The following is a 16851-nucleotide window of genomic DNA, read 5'->3' on the forward strand; positions in this document are numbered from 1 at the left end:
GGCACCATCCCTACGGTGAAGCATGGTGGTGGCAGCATCATGCTGTGGGGATGTTCTTCAGCGGCAGGGACTGGGAGACTAGTCATGATCGAGGGAAAGATGAACGGAGCAAAGTACAGAGCGATCCTTGATAAAAACCTGCTCCAGAGTGCTCAGAACCTCAGATTGGGGCAAAGGTTCACCTTCCAACAGGACAACGACCCTAAGCACACAGCCAAGACAACGCAGGAGTGGCTTCGGGACAAGTGTCTGAATGTCCTTGAGTGGCCCAGCCAGAGCCCGGACTTGAACATCTCTGGAGAAACCTGAAAATATCAGTACAGCGACGCTCCCCATCCAACCTGATGGAGCTTGAGAGGATCTGCAGAGAAGAATGGGAGAAACTCCCCAAATACAGGTGTGCCAAGCTTGTAGTGTTATACTGAAAACTTGAGGCTGTAATCACTACCAAATGTTCTTCAACAAAGTACCGAGTAAAGGATCTGAATACTTATGTAAATATGATATCAGTTTTTTTTATTTGATATATTTGCAAAAATGGGTACCCCATATTACATTATGGGGTATTGTGTGTAGATTGATGAGAGAAAAAAATTATTATAGAATAAGGCTGTAACGTAACAAAATGTGGAAAAAGTCAAGGGGTCTGAATACTTTCCAAATGCATTGTAATAGTAGTAGCCATAATTCATAAATGGCACCATGCAGGGTTCTATGTGGATCCAATTACCCTATGAAAAAGGTTCCATCTATGAAGCAAGAGAGAACCCTTTTTGTTTTTTCTAATAGTGTAAACGTCATCTGCACAACAGAAACTTGATAAGCAGGGTTGGATCAAAAGCCTGCACACCCAGTAGCTCTCCAGACGGAGGGTTGACCACATGTGTTTTATACAGTAGCCTAACAGTGCAGTTATTCTACTTTGTGGGGGGTTGAGTGCCTTGATCAAGGGCACAACGACAGGAGATAGTAGGCCTACATGGGATCAGAGACCAGCAGCCTTCTAGTGTCAACACCACATAAATGCTGACTTTTTCATGTAGGCTACATAGAGACGAACCAATTATTGGTCATGGAAAAATCATGAAATTCCATCTGTTAAGATGTGTATGAACCCTTAACAGTGAATAAACAGAGGTCTCTATGTCATAGCGTAATTTGTGAATTTCTGTGAACCGACTTGAAAAAAGACATTTCCTCCACCTCAAGCACTGTCGAGCCATGTGGCACGCTCGACTCGCCGACTGACACCAGATAACGTTAGCAATCTAGACCGTGCTAGCTGGAAAGGTGATTAGATCGGAAACTTAGTTTGATGGTAAATTAATGACATTCTCAAAACGTTGTTGCATTAGTGTGATTTGTATTCCGTTCACTAGTCCCAGTCAACGATAGCATACCAGAAAGAACGAAAATGAATGTCACATGTTGATATGCAGCCAGAAAGTAATACAAATATTTTATGATGCATGCTGACGCTAGCTAATTCGCTAATACAGTATTTAGCTAGATTACTAGCGTTATGCCGACTTTTCTCACCTGTTTTGAACCGGAGGGCCTCATCATCTGCTGAGCCGAATTCTTTCAGAAGGGACATGAACAGGATACCAAAGGCGTTCTGGATTCCGAACACCGCTCCATTGCACCACATGGCAGCCAGCATAACCACCCACCCCCATCCTCCTTCTGGGTGCTCGAACTCAGGCTCCTCCGCAGTGACGGAGACGTGCTCTTGGATGGTTCCTTCGCTACCCACGTTCTCATTCTCCTCAGCTTCGTCCGGGCGCTCAAATGACTTTATTGGTGTCTCTTCCGCAGGTTCCGCAGCAACCATTTCTTTAGTTGTCTCAGACTCATTGTCTGTCATGTTGGTACCTTCTGTCATTTCTTCGCACGACTATGCAAATTTTTAACACTGTCAAATATGATGACAGCAATAATGTGACTATGCCGCTAACTAGTCTAAATGATGTACTCTCAAGCTGCAGTCAAACTCAACTGAAGAGATTCAGATGATGGTATGCCGCAAAATGTCTATCTACAAATATGAAGACTTTGCATCTTCTTTCAGCGAATTGTTATCGAGAAGTTGCATATATTCAGAAGCAGTAGCCGTAATGAACGGTTCTATCAACCGCCCGCACTGTCTTTATTGCGTGTCAAACGCCAGTGTTGCAATATTGTATAAATAGATACCTCAGAGGGGCGGGGCGTGCGTACATTATCCCGGGATTTTGTCGCTGATGGGATTTACCGCCGTACTTTTCAAGTATGACGTAAGAACATTGAAGAATTACTGTAGTGTTTGAAAAAGTGAAGATTTATTTTTTTCAAGAAAGATAAGATCCAGAACACGTTTATTTTTCTCTCTTATCCAGAGGTTCCTCTTGCAAGGAAAAAGTAAACATAGGAGTCTATAATTGGTGCTGTAATGAGTAAGGGATAATCAACTAGGGGCTATGCGTTCTATGGAAAATAATGAACGACGTGGAAGGTGTGTTCCCAACGTTTTCTAAATTATCTGCGTGATAGGCCTGTACATTGTTAAAAACTAAATCAATAACTTTTAAATATGACTTCATTTAAATAAGACTTAATTTGACAATTTTTGCTATTGATTTCAGTATAACACCAGAGCCCAGAGTTTTCAAATGAATAAAGTCCAACAGCTACCTCTTGTGTACAAAGTAAACTATCCACAGAAACATCCAGCGATTTAATACCAATACTTCTGATTTCATATCTGCCAGCAACCTTGTCATACCTGAAAGCTGACTGATATATACCAATGTATCTAACGTCAGGAGATTACAATTGTGATTTGTTCATATGAAGGTAAGTCTATATACCTAAGGGTTTTGTGGCAGCAGAGTGAAAAGTAGAATACTTACAGTCCCTTCTCCACAGTTACATGGTTTAATTGTCCCACCCATATGAAGTTTTCCCTCTACTCTCACTAAACTCTCTACCACCTAGATAAGAGGAATACCTATGTGAGAATGCTGTTCATTGACTATAGCTCAGCGTTCAACACCATAGTCCCTTCCAAGGTCGTCACCGAGCTTTGGACCCTAGGACTCGTTCTGCAACTGGTTCCTGGACCTCCTGATGGTCCGACCCCAGGTAGTGAGGGTAGGCAACATCACCTCAGCCACGCTGACCCTCTATACGGGGGCATGCTTTGTACTTTGCTGTATTCCCCGTTCACCCACGACTGCGTGGCCACGCACGACTGAAGTTTGCTGATGACACGATAGTGGTAGGCCTGATCACCGGGGACGATAAGACAGCCTATAGGAAGGAGGTCAGTGATCTGGCAGTGTGGTGCCAGGACAACCTCTCCCTCAACGTCAGTAAGACCAAAGAGCTGATCGTGAACGACAGGAAACGGGGTGAGCCCACCCCCATCGATGTGGATTTGTGTCCAAACCACTAAGGACTTAAAATGATCCATACACATGCAAACAGTTGTGAGGGCGCAAAAGCACCCCTTCCCCATCAGGAGGCTGAAGATTTGGCATGTGTCCTCAAATCCTCAAAAAGTTATACAGCTGCACCATTGAGAGCATCTTGAATGTCTGCATCACTGCTTGGTATGGCAACAGCACCGCCATTGATCGCATGGCGCTACATGACTGAGGCCGAGCTTCCTGCCATCCAGGACCTCGCTATCAGGTGGTGTGTAAGGAAGGTAAATACTCCAGCCACACAAGCCATAGACTCCTCTCTGCTTCCGCATGGCAAGTGGTACTAGAGAATCAAGTCTGACACCAACAGGCTCCTGAACAGAATATATACTCAAGCCATAAGACTGCTAAATAGCTAACAAAATGGCTACACAGACAATCTGCATTGACTCTTCCATTTTTGCACTGACTATTGTAAGAAATTGTAATAGATACTGGAAACTTGTTTTAACAACTTCTCAACACAAGCTATACTTGACACAACATGCACCCATCCCCCTCTTAACCCCCACACTTCGTACCCTTAATGATAATAACCACAGACCCACACACACTCCCCTCCCCCATGAACAGGCCCCTGCTAAAACAAAACGCACACGCATTCTGCTCAAGGTTGAGACTCTAAGACAAGGAACCATGTTAAGAGCCAACGGAACGTCGACACCAGGCCCGAACAGGACTACCCACGACCCAGAGCGACCAATCAGAAGGCCAGACTACCAGATCAACCTACGTCATTTACTGCATATATAATCTGCACAATATGTTTAGGGCCTCTTTTTCCGACGATTCCATACGAGTCAGACAGAACGGTGCCGTGCTGCACGATTTCTCAGATATCTTTACCTTTGAATAAACTGCCTTATTATACAATATCCACCTCGTCCTATGTCTCAACTTGATCTCCTGTCTCCAGTAAATGTTTTATCAACACTATGCACATGCTACTGTAACGGATGTGAAATGGCTAGCTAGGTAGCGGGTACGCGCTAATAGCGTTTCAATCAGTTACGTCACTTGCTCTGAAACCTAGAAGTAGTGTTGCCCCTTGCTCTGCAAGGGCCGCGGCTTTTTGTGGAGCGATGAGTAACGACGCTTCGTGGGCGACCGTTGTTGATGTGTGCAGAGGGTCCCTGGTTCGCGTCCGTGTCGGGGCGAGGGGACGGTTTAAAGTTATACTGTTACACTACACACTCACACAACATGCAGACACTTTCATACTGACTAAACACACAATCATATATCCTGATGCCCAGTCACCTTACCCCTATACATATCTACCCCTACCACTTCAGTATCTCTGCACATCGTAAATATGGTATTAGAACTGATCCTGTATATAGCTTACTTGTGTTCTTATTTCTTGTGTTTTTCTTCTACTTTTATAGTACTATCAATATTTATTACTGCATTGTTGGGAAAGAGCTTGCAAGAAAGACATTTCACTGTGCATGTGACAATTCAATTGTAAAACCTCTGAAAAGAACAGCACGAGACAGATGTACAAAATACATGTAATCATTGAAACAATGCTTCCGCATTGTACAAGTAGAGATTAAAATACAGAAAATATTTTAGAGTATATTATTTTAGAACAATGACATCTTATTGAACTACCCATTTTTCTTCTTTTCTTAAGGACATACATCTGACAGGCTTGCCTTTCACAACAAGCATTTCCAGATTAAGTAACATGAGCAACAGAATGAAGATGATTTGTACGTCATTAACAAGAGACATTGACAAACATACCTGCAGAAGGTAAACATGCATGTGGGGGTAATTCTTTCATAATTAATGACAATTCTGAAGACATCGGTCAACATCCACAGTTAGCGTGACGTGAGCTTGTGAAATGTCCATTAAAGCCTGGGAAGACTTCACTCCACTTCTACTTTGGCTGTTTTCGAGGACGTCTCTCCCTCCGCAGCGGCTGCCGGGCCCCTCCTCTTCCTCAGACCCTTCATCTTACGTGTCTGGAGCTTGGCCAGATCCTGCTTCTGCATGTGCAACCTGCCAAACTTGGTACCAAAGGTATCGTGGGATATGTTCTTCTTCTTCTTGGGCTGTAAAGAATAGAATTGACAAAGAACATGACTGATTGCCTTGATGTTTCATTTCACTACATAGATACTTCTAAATAATTTGGCCAATGGCACACAATAATACCATTGTGCAATTAAGATACTTTCAAAAAGAATAAACCTTACGTGACATTCAACATATATAGAATAACTATCTTCAAAGTAATGACTCGGGACGTCGGGTTTGATATGAAAGCTTCTTTTAGTAATAATACTTGATCACGTTACATTTAACAACTTTAGATTCTACAGAGCAATGCCATCAAGCTGCTAGCGCAAAGGAGACATCAATAATCACCTGTCAATTGCACTTAATTAACTAGCGTTCGCTTTCTACTTCCTGTCGCAAGGCATTCTGGAACTTGCAGTCAAAAGCGTAATTCAATACTAACCAATACAATTACATATGTAAATAACTGTAAAGAAATATCTTTAGATACAGCTCAATGAATTAACTTAAACATTAACTCTGTAACACATTAAAGTTACAACAACATACGACTCTTGAAAGAGATTGAAAAAGATGACTGCAACTAGAGTTGTTTCATACCTTCAGAGCCTTGGGCTGTCTGTGAGCTGTCTTGTAGAGGTCGTCTGATGCCAGGTGTGTTCTCCGCAAGACAAAGTCAAAAGACGGCCCAATCTCCTCCAGCTCAATCCTTGGTGTACGACATCCAGACTTCTTCAACAGAGATCTGGAGAACCCAAAGAGTTTTGACTAGTGATCATTTCAGGGGTGAAAGATGCAGATCATATGTAATTCAGCCATAATCTGCCATGAATAATAGGTGACATTGGTAGATGGTCTAGCTGCTAGCAGGCAGACATACCTGTAGCTGCGCATGTAGATTTTCCCCTCCAGAGCAGTGAAGTGCAGGACATGCTCCAGACCAGCTAGACGCACTGAAGGCACAACAGGACCCCTGAAGAAGTCTGTACGACAAGACAAAAACAAACAAAAAAACTGGTCAGTAGCACCGCCAATTTTCCATACACACAAAAAGCTTATTTCTCTCTAATTTGATGCACAATGTTTTTTTACATCCCTGTTAGTGAGTATTTCTCCTTTGCTGAGATATTCCATCCATCTGAGAGGTGTGACATTTCAAAAAGGCCACTAAAATGTGCAGTTTTGTCACACAACACAATGCCACAGATGTATAAAGTTTAGGGAGCGTGCAATTGGCATGCTGACTGCAGGAATGTCCAACAGAGCTGTTGCCAGAGAATTTAACGTTAATGTCTCTACCATAAACCGCCTATATCTTTTTTATAGAATTTGGAGGGGATAATGAATTTATTTCAATTGACTGATTTCCCTCTGAACTGTAACTCAGTAAAATATTAGAAATTGTTGCATGTTGCATTTATATTTTTGTTCAGTATAGTTAGAGGAATTTTTTTCTAACTGAAGGGGTAGGACTGAAATAACCCCACGACATCCGATTAACACCAAATTCAAATGTTTAGCTTAGACTAAACTGTACCTGTAAGAAGGCTCTTTAGGCGTTTGTGGTCATCATCATGGTCAAAAGCCTCCCCTGCAAACACCAGCATCGGTTTGGTCCCCTCAGGACATTTGCTGTTCTGCAATGCATTGGAAAAAGAACATAAAATTACAGGAGGAAGATTATGATATAACAGGTAACACTAACTTCAATTGTTTGCAGTCCAGAGTGTATTGGCATGTTTTTATCAGTAAAACAAAAATGAAAAAAATTCAAAGAACAGGGAAACAGTGTGCCTGAAATAGTGTTAAGATCTCTCTTTTGATCTCTCTTGAACATATCAAGACTGTTTCAAGGACAGCTTTTTTCCATCTACGTAACATCGCAACAATCAAACTTTGTCAAAAAAATGAATCCATGCTTTTGTCACTTCTAGGTTAGACTACTGCAATGCTCTACTTTCCGGCTACCTGGATAAAGCAATAAATAAACTTCAGTTAGTGCTAAACACGGCTGCTAGAATCTTCACTAGAACCCCACATTTTAATCATATTACTCCAGCCTCTACACTGGCTTCCTGTTAAGGCAAGGGCTGATCAAGGTTTTACTGCTAACCTGCAAAGAAATACATGGACTTGAGCCTACCTATTTTTCCGATTTGGTCCTGCCGTACATACCTACGCGTACGCTACGGTCACAAGACGCAGGCTTCCTTATTGTCCCTAGAATTTCTAAGCAAACAGCTGGAGGCAGGGCTTTCTCCTATAGAGCTCCATTTTTATGGAATGGTCTGCCTATCCATGTGAGAGACGCAGGCTCGGGTTCAACCTTTAAGTCTTTACTGAAGACTCATCTCTTCAGTAGGGCATATGATTGAGTGTAGTCTGGCCCAGGAGTGTGAAGGTGAACGGGAAAGCACTGGAGCAACGAACCGCCCTTGCTGTCTCTGCCTGGCCGGTTCCCCGCTCTCCACCGGGATTCTCTGCCTCAAACCCTATTACAGGGACTGAGTCACTGGCTTACTGGTGCTCTTCCATGCCATCCCAAGGAGGGGTGCGTCACTTGAGTAGGTTGAGTCACTGACGTGATCTTTCTGTCTGGGTTGTGGGGGAGATCTTCCTGGGCTATACTCAGCCTTGTCTCAGGACGGTAAGTTGGTGGTTGAATATATCCCTCTAGTGGAGTGGGGGCTGTGCTTTGGAAAGTGGGTGGTGTTATATCCTGCCTGTTTGGCCCTGTCCGGGGGTATCGCTGGACGGGGCCACAGTGTCTCCCGACCCCTCCTGTCTGTCTCCAGTATTTATGCTGCAATAGTTTGTGTCGGGGGGCTAGGGCCAGTCTGTTATATCTGGAGTATTTCTCCTGTCTTATCCGGTGTCCTGTGTGAATTTAAGTATGCTTTCACTAATTCTCTCTTTCTTTCTCTCGGAGGACCATGCCTCAGGACTACCTGGCCTTATGACTCCTTGCTGTCCCCAGTCCACCTGGTCATGCTGCTGCTCCAGCTTCAACTGTTCTGCCTGCGGCTATGAAACCCTGACCTGTTCACCGGACGTGCTACCTGTCCCAGACCTGCTGTTTTCAACTTTCTAGAGACAGCAGGAGCGGTAGAGATACTCTGAATGATCGGCTATGAGCAAACCAACTGACATTTACTCCTGAGGTGCTGACCTGTTGCACCCTCTACAACCACTGTGATTATTATTATTTGACCCTGCTGGTCGTGAACATTTGAACATCTTGGTCATGTTCTGTTATAATCTCCACCCGGCACAGCCAGAAGAGGACTGGCCACCCCTCATAGCCTGGTTCCTCTCTAGGTTTCTTCCTAGGTTCTGGCCTTTCTAGGGAGTTTTTCCTAGCCACCGTGCTTCTACACCTGCATTGCTTGCTGTTTGGGGTTTTAGGCTGGGTTTCTGTACAGCACTTTGACATCAGCTGATGTAAGAAGGGCTTTATAAATACATTTGATTGATTGATTGAGAGGAAATTGTTATTTGTAGTTGTTCATTCAGACCACTGAAAGACCAAGGAGGTGTATTCGTTTGGCTTTTTGTAGCAGTGTGAGTGTACAAACATTTGGTGACGACACTTAAAGAACTAAGATTCGTAGGTTTTAAGAACGTACAGAACATCAGGAGGTGCTGAAGGCACTCTGCTTAAAAAAGGGGGGGGAAATAATCTTATTGACAAATCCAGAACTCACATAAGTGGTATCATGCAGCAATGAGAAACAACGCAACTACAAATGACTATAGGAACTGCAGAAACATCACCTTGATCTCACTCAAGGAGTTATACTTCTCAATGCCCAGCTCAATCATATCCAGCACGTGGAAATCAAACAGACGACCTGTAATCAGCAAAAAGGAAAGGAGAAAAACAAGGTCAAACCCTTATCTGCTGTGAAAAGTACTAGACATCTCGTCTAGTCTCCCACTGATATAATACAGAAATGTTTACCAAATATGAGATTGTTTGGCCTTTTCTTGTTGTGTGAGCCAAACAAAAACAGCGAGCTATCCGTTTTCTTCGAGAAGAATTCCTGTAGACAGAAAATATTAGTGATCGGAAATGGCAGTGCAATGAATACATTGTATTTTAATGTGATGCTAACTAGTACACTACTGCAGTGTTTTGTTATCCTGGACCTGTGGACCCAAAGAGGAGCAAATGTTTGTGTTTTCCCTAGCACTACACGCCCGATTCCACAATAATTCCAGTGTTGTGCTAGGGCTACAACAACAATGTCCCTTGAACCAGGACTACTACATTGAAACACTCACTATACTGTATATTTAGGAACTAGAGGAATCAAAAACAATTAGAATTCTCAGGTTAAACAAACCAGTTTTTAGAGGGTACTGAAGACATGTAATATCTCTGGTTAACTGACCAATGATGTAGAATCTTCAAATGGCCTGGTTATATTTTTCCTGGAAGGAAAGACAACACTTAGTTTACATGCAGGATAAAAACACACATTTCTCAAGTACCAACAATAGTACCAACTATTTTTGTTTCGTTATTATTTCAGTATACTCAGTCCTTTATGCCCAAGTTGCTATAAATATCCAATGCTAATGGGGGGAAAATAAAACATGAAGACTAAATACAACAATTTCAGTACTACCACAATACTGGATTTGTTCAAATAATAACAGTTCTCCTACTTGAGTAAAGGCCCAGTGCAGTCAAAAACATGATTTTACTGTGATAGATATACATACATATACAGTCAAAAGATTGGACACACCTACTCATTCAAGGGTTTTTCTTTATTTTTTACCATATTCTACAATGTAGAATAATAGTGAAAACATCAACACAATGAAATAACACATATGGAATCATGTAGTAACCAAAAAGGTCCAATTATATTTTAGATTCTTCAAAGTAGCCACCCTTTGCCTTGATGACAGCTTTGCACACTCTTGGCATTCTCTCAACCAGCTTCATGAGGAATGCTTTTTCAACAGTCTTGAAGGAGTTCCCACATATGCTGAGCACTTGTTGGCTGCTTTTTCTTCACTCAGTGGTCCAACTCATCCCAAACCATCTCAATTGGGTTGAGGTTGGGTGATTGTGGAGGCCAGGTCATCTGATGCAGTACTCAAGATCGGTGGAAAAACTTAACTGTCCTGCACAGAGCCCCGACCTCAACCCCATCGGGATGAACTGGATCACCAACTGCGAGCCAGGCCTAGTTGCCCAACATCAGTTCCTGAACTTACTAATGCTCGTGGCTGAATGGAAGCATGTCCCTGCAGCAATGTTCCAACATCTAGTGAAAAGCCTTTCCAGAAGAGTGGAGGCTGTTATAGGGGGGACCAACTCCATATTAATGCCCATGATTTTGGAATGAGATGTTCGACGAGCAGGTGTCCACATACTTTTGGTCATGTAGTGTACCACAGTTGCCAAAGAAAACAATATGAAAGCACACATTTACCGGTAGAATCGTATTTTTCGTTGATATTTTCATTTTAATAAGAAAATTCTGGTTGCTAGAGACCCAACCCAGTCGTTCGTTCTTTATCTTCTGTTGCCATGCTCAGTGGCAACATTCTTATCCCTTGCTTGCTGCTAGCTAGCCAACTTGCTACGGCTACGCTATCACTACCACTACCACTGTAACCAGAATAACAGCATTTTCATTGCATAACCACATCACGCAAAGGCTATATCCATATCAATAAATTTGACAAAACAAAATATTTATTAAGTCTTGGCTATAACATGTCCTGAGCGAAATAGCCAAGGGGTCTCAAATATCTATAACCAATTCTTATTGCCAGATCTGTTTTCACTAGTCACTGCATGTGCTTCTTCAACACTTTTGTTTACAATGTATTTAGAGGCTATATTTAGAGGCCTGTGAGCTAGGATCTCTTTTTATAGGGAGCCCTATAATAAAAACAATTATAAAACACAAATAGAGTTGATAGCCTAAATTGCAATGCCTACAAGTTGAAGGCCTATTTTTTATTTTGATAGTCTTAAATTAAAACATTGGATTATTAAAGTGATAGGCTAAAGAACTTGAGAATTTAGATAATTTTGAATACATATGGATTTCAATAAACAAATGAATAAGACTTCTATTCTCCTTGATTTGGTTCCTATTGCAACTCAGACAAATGACAGAATGGATGACATACTGACTGACTGAACTGAATGAAGGATGAATTAAATGTTCAAATATGTTGGAATGACGAGTTGCACGCATCATGCATGCTAGGATAAATTAGGATAAAATGACTATGACTGCATGCTGCCAGAAGGGCATCTTCTGAGGCGTGCTTTTCCGAAGGCTGCTGTGGTGCTGCATGGAGATCACAAGCTCTTCAACTGGGCAGCAGCGTCGTGATGGAGGGAATAGCCTACACGGAGACTACCCAAGACCACTGCAACTTTTATTGTAAAGTGTGGGAATATACTAATGCTACACTAAGCCTACCTCTCCCTTGTTCATTTATTAGTCTATATCTTCATGAACCGATTTATATAAATCATATCAAATGATTTTTATTCATATTAAACCCTCCTACAGGATATGCGTTGGCAAGATTTTGAGTGATGAAATAAATATCAAACTATTCTATAAAAAAATATTGCAGAGTGGCAAAACCTCCTGTGGTCATACATAATTTATAGATTCACCAAGCATCTATTATTCCTGGAAGATACTACTGGTTATGATGAATTATTCCTGGTATATACTACTGGTTATGATGAATTATTACTGGTATATACTACTGTTTATGATGAATTATTCCTGGTATATACTACTGGTTATGATGAATTATTCCTGGTATATACTACTGGTTATGATGAATTATTACTGGTATATACTACTGTTTATGATGAATTATTCCTGGTATATACTACTGGTTATGATTAATTATTCCTGGTATATACTACTGGTTATGATGAGTTATTCCTGGTATATACTACTGATTATGATTACCGACAGAGCCCAGAGAATGGGATGGTGCAATATTGAACTAGTCATATTTTGAGGATGTCCACATCACCCTGGGATAAGCTCAGCAAAAAAAGAAACATCCATTTTTCAGGACCCTGTCTTTCAAAGATAATTAGTGAAATTCCAAATAACTTCACAGATCTTCATTGTAAAGGGTTAAAACACTGTTTCCCATGCTTGTTCAATGAACTATAAACAATTAATGAACATGCACCTGTGGAATTGTCGTTAAGACATTAACAGCTTACAGACGGTAGGCAATTAAGGTCACAGTTATGAAAACTTAGGACACTAAAGAGGCCTTTCTGCTGCCTCTGAAAAAGACCAAAAGAAAGATGCCCAGGGTCCCTGCTCATCTGCGTGAACGTGTATTAGGCATGCTGCAAGGAGGCATGAGGACTGCAGATGTGGCCAGGGCAATAAATTGCAATGTCCGTACTGTGAGGCGCTACAGAGAGACAGGAGGGACAGCTGATCATCCTCGCAGAGGCAGACCACATGTAAGAACACCTGCACAGGATTGGTACATCAGAACATCACACCTGCGGGACAGGTACAGGATGGCAACAACAACTGCCCGAGTTACACCAGGAACGCACAATCCCTCCATCAGTGCTCAGACTGTCCGCAATAGGCTAAGAGAGGCTGGACTGAGGGTGCAGTCCATAGGGAGGAGATGCACTGCAGTACTTAATGCAGCTGGTAGCAACACCAGATACTGACTGTTACTTTTGACCCCCCCCCCCCATTTGTTCAGGGACACATTCAATTTCTGTAAGTCACATGTCTGTGGAACTTGTTCCGTTTATGTCTGTTTAATCTTATGTTCATACAAATTAAATGTAGTTTATGTCCATGCTGTGGAGATACAACACTGATGTTTCAATCTGCTAGGTGTAGGCATAATACAGCTAGTGCCATCTAGACAAATACATTACATTAGCTACCTAAAATGTGAAGTAAACTCAAATGAGGACTAATAGAGAATGGAGACAACTTGAAAACATGCAGGATACCTATTTAGAATACCTATAATGTTAGACTGTAATCGTAACATGGTGTTTGTATGTTCAGATTAAATGTTACGTTTACGTTCATGTTTCACACACGGCTTTTCTTATGATCCTAATAATTTACGTATGGATCTTCTCATCATCCTAAAGACACGTACATTCAACATATGGGCAGGTATCTGGCTCCATAACGTCACCAGGTGCTAAATTAGTTAAGACCAATAACACAGCTCCAAACCTCTCTTCCATTAACAACTTGTTTTCAGTTTTCCCACTCACAGATAGTCCTAGCATAAGAGTCCTTTACTAAGAAGCTATTTGTTTCTTTTTTACCATTTTCATTTTAAACAATCACAGTAAGGTAGGTATTTGTTACCTAGAACTTATTTGAGAGATACAAATGGCTGCACTGGTACTTTAAAAATCAATCACTTACTTTTTGTACAATACAGCACTTGGTTTCTTCAAGGCATACTGGAGAGAAAAAAATATTCAGAGTTATCTAGCTATCTGGCACTCAAAACTTGACAATCTTCAATATTCTGGTAGGGGAGGAGGGTCGACAGTCAGAAAACGTACAATGTCCTTCAGTGCTTGAGTGACAGTCATACTGGTGTTGCCTCCTTTCATGATCATGGCATTCTTGACGTTCTCTCTAAGCTTGGGAGCTCTGTTGTCAAGAAAGCGCTTAGCCCTCTTCGTCTTAGGTTTTCTGAGGAAACAGTCATTCAACAGGAAAACACTTCAGCTATAGACACCGTGACACTTGAGTAAAACAACACAGATGCTTTGACATAGTATATTTCGTTTGATGGAAGATCTCAAACTAACACGGTTTAGAAGACTACAGTAGCTACTAGCTATTAACTTCATGGCTAGCAAGTGACGTTAACTATACAATAATAAAATACGTGAGTTAGCAACAACAAAAAAACACAACGTACATTACTCCTTCCTTTTGTTTCATTTTGGTGGCTTCACTCGTGTGCAATACAACTCGTGTGCTTGATGGCGCTTGCTTCAAAATACTCCACGTTAATTCACAACACCGGAAAATGTCGCAGTTACATATACGTCACATCCGTTGTTATGTACAGTATATACACACGTCGTACTCTTATTTGGCCACATGATGGCGGTAGAGAGCTATAAACACCCTACATAACTCAAACCCCAGAACCCAACATCAACCCCAAACTTTTGTGGTTTACCATTTTTTCCCAAAACTATTAATTTTCAAGTATATGTTAACTTGTGTATCTTTACAAAATATCACATTCATGTGTGATATGAAATAATACAGGACTTCTAATATTTCCGAGACCCGATAAGGGCAAATTCTATTAATTGAAAATGCAAAGAAGGGACAAGATAATAGCAAGGTAGGTGCACATCCCTAGCAGGCTTTATTTTCTTGCCACATAATCGCGTTGCTCTTGAATGGCCTGTCCTCATAATTCATCTATTGGCTGAAACATTTTGAAATACATTTTGAAATACACTGAATGTGTTCCTTGGGCCCCCTGTCTTTTGAATAATTATTTATTTTTTCTAACCTACATATTAATGGTTGTGTAATGGATGATATAGTCCTGGGGTAATCAGTACTGTGGAAGGGTTGGTGAGAGTACTGCTTCTGAAGAACAAATTAACACAGTGGTTTCCTACATGGAATGAGATATTGAAATGGAATGTGTACCTTGTAACTTCCACAAATGTTTATCAATGACATTAACTTGTGTGACACTTTGAATCATGACCAGTCATTCTCCCACTTTGGTTGGATTACACCACTTACTATTTATACTGTATTTTCCAATTCAAATGTTTATGGATTTCACAGAAACCTTCCTCTCTGCACAGCTGCAAGACCTGTCAGGGTTCCCCAACTGGCAGATTTTATTTGGCCCCCAACTTTTCTGAGCCCAAAAATATATGATCCCCAAAAAATTATTTGAACTCCCAAGTTTTCTGAACATTTATATACAGTACCAGTCAAAAGTTTGGACACAGCTACTCATTCAAGGGTTTTTCTTTATTTTTTAATATTTTCTACAGTGTAGAATAATAGTGAAGACATCAAAACTATGATATAACACATATGGAATCCTGTAGTAACCCAAAAAGTGTTAAACAAATGAAAATATATTTTATATTTAAGATTCTTCAAAGTAGCCACCCTTTGCCTTGATGACAGCTTCGCATTTCAATTAACAGGTGTGCCTTGTTAAAAGTTAATTTGTAGAATTGATTTTCTTCTTAATGTGTTTGAGACAGTCAGTTGTGTTGTGACAAGGTAGGGATAGAAAAATACCAAGTCCACATTATGGCATGAACAGCTCAAATAAGCAAAGAGAAATGACAGTCCATCATTACTTTAAGACATGAAGGTCAGTCAATCTGGAAAATGTCAAGAATTTTGAAAGTTTCAAGTGCAGTCGCAAAAAACATCATGCACTATGAGGAAACTGGCTATCATGAGGACCGCCACAGGAAAGGAAGACCCAGAGTTACTTCTGCTGTAGAGGATAAGTTCATTAGTTACCATCCTCAGATTGAAGCTCAAATAAATGCTTCAGAGTTCAAGTAACAGACACAGCTCAACATAAACTGTTCAGAGGTGACTGCGTGAATCAGGCCTTCATGGTTAAATTGCAGTCCCGTTCTGAGCTTGTGTGGCTTACAACTTAGCAGTTGTTGCTCCTAGATGTTTCCGTTTCACAACACACAGTTGACCAGGGCAGCTCTAGCAGGGCAGAAACTTGACCAACTGACTTGTTGAAAAGGTGGCATCCTATGACAGTGCCACGTTGAAAGTCACTGAGCTCTTCAGTAAGGACATTCTACTGCCGATGTTTGTCTGAGATTGAACTGCTGTGTGCAATTTTCTACACCTGTCATCGCAGCCTGCTGCTGAAACTACTCATTTGAAGGTGTCGACTTTCTATTGTGTATGTATTTAATGTAAATATTCATTTGTTGGACTTGAGACTAAAAACCGCACCAAGTGATTTTAATTTTGGAAATCAGTTCCCAAGTATTCCCACAGAGATGTGAACTTCTACAAACATAAGCAAGGTTTGAAATTGTTTTAGTCTGTGTTTGAGCTTCTTGAGGTCAAGTTGCAGTCCACACATTTTGAATTGTTCCTGCCCATAAACTCAAGAAAATAAAAATCGTCCTGTGGCAAAATCTAGTTGGTATTCCAGAGGTCGGGATAATCAATTGCTATTAGGTTAAGATACTTCTTCACCATTTACGTAGGGTGAACTTCCTAGTTTTAGTGAAAGACATTGTGAACTGGACTTATTACGTTATCTAAAATATCCGATGCTAACCAACAAACTCACA

General features: G+C 41.1%; 2 protein-coding genes across 2 annotated transcripts in view; both read right to left on the reverse strand.

Moving 5' to 3' along the window:
• LOC139556210 (monocarboxylate transporter 10-like) overlaps nt 1-2172 on the reverse strand; it is an 82185-nt gene extending 80013 nt beyond the window's left edge. Inside the window, exon 1 of the mRNA XM_071369849.1 lies at nt 1540-2172. Coding sequence (XP_071225950.1) covers nt 1540-1885 — 346 coding nt within the window. The 5' untranslated portion in view covers nt 1886-2172. The remainder of the gene's footprint in view (nt 1-1539) is intronic.
• A 2865-nt stretch (nt 2173-5037) lies between these two features.
• LOC139556216 (ribosome production factor 2 homolog) lies at nt 5038-14556 on the reverse strand. The gene is made up of 10 exons (XM_071369855.1): nt 14445-14556; nt 14080-14212; nt 13937-13974; nt 9896-9935; nt 9463-9544; nt 9276-9352; nt 7039-7138; nt 6382-6484; nt 6102-6246; nt 5038-5533 (listed from the first exon to the last, which is right to left on the reverse strand). Exons 1-10 carry the CDS (start codon nt 14465-14467, stop codon nt 5348-5350), a joined length of 927 nt encoding a protein of 308 aa, XP_071225956.1. The 5' UTR covers nt 14468-14556; the 3' UTR covers nt 5038-5347.
• Between the last annotated feature and the right edge of the window lie 2295 nt (nt 14557-16851).

The sequence above is a fragment of the Salvelinus alpinus genome, chromosome 27, assembly GCF_045679555.1.
Source record: "Salvelinus alpinus chromosome 27, SLU_Salpinus.1, whole genome shotgun sequence".
Lineage (NCBI taxonomy): Eukaryota > Metazoa > Chordata > Actinopteri > Salmoniformes > Salmonidae > Salvelinus > Salvelinus alpinus.

Coding starts and splice junctions, on each gene's coding strand:
- LOC139556216 (XM_071369855.1), bottom strand. CDS start 14,467: ATGAAACAAAAGGAAGGAGTAAT. Junction 9,353..9,462: donor GCCAAACAATCTCATATTTG/GTAAACATTTCT, acceptor TGCTGATTACAG/GTCGTCTGTTTGATTTCCAC. Junction 7,139..9,275: donor ACTCCTTGAGTGAGATCAAG/GTGATGTTTCTG, acceptor AATGCATTGCAG/AACAGCAAATGTCCTGAGGG.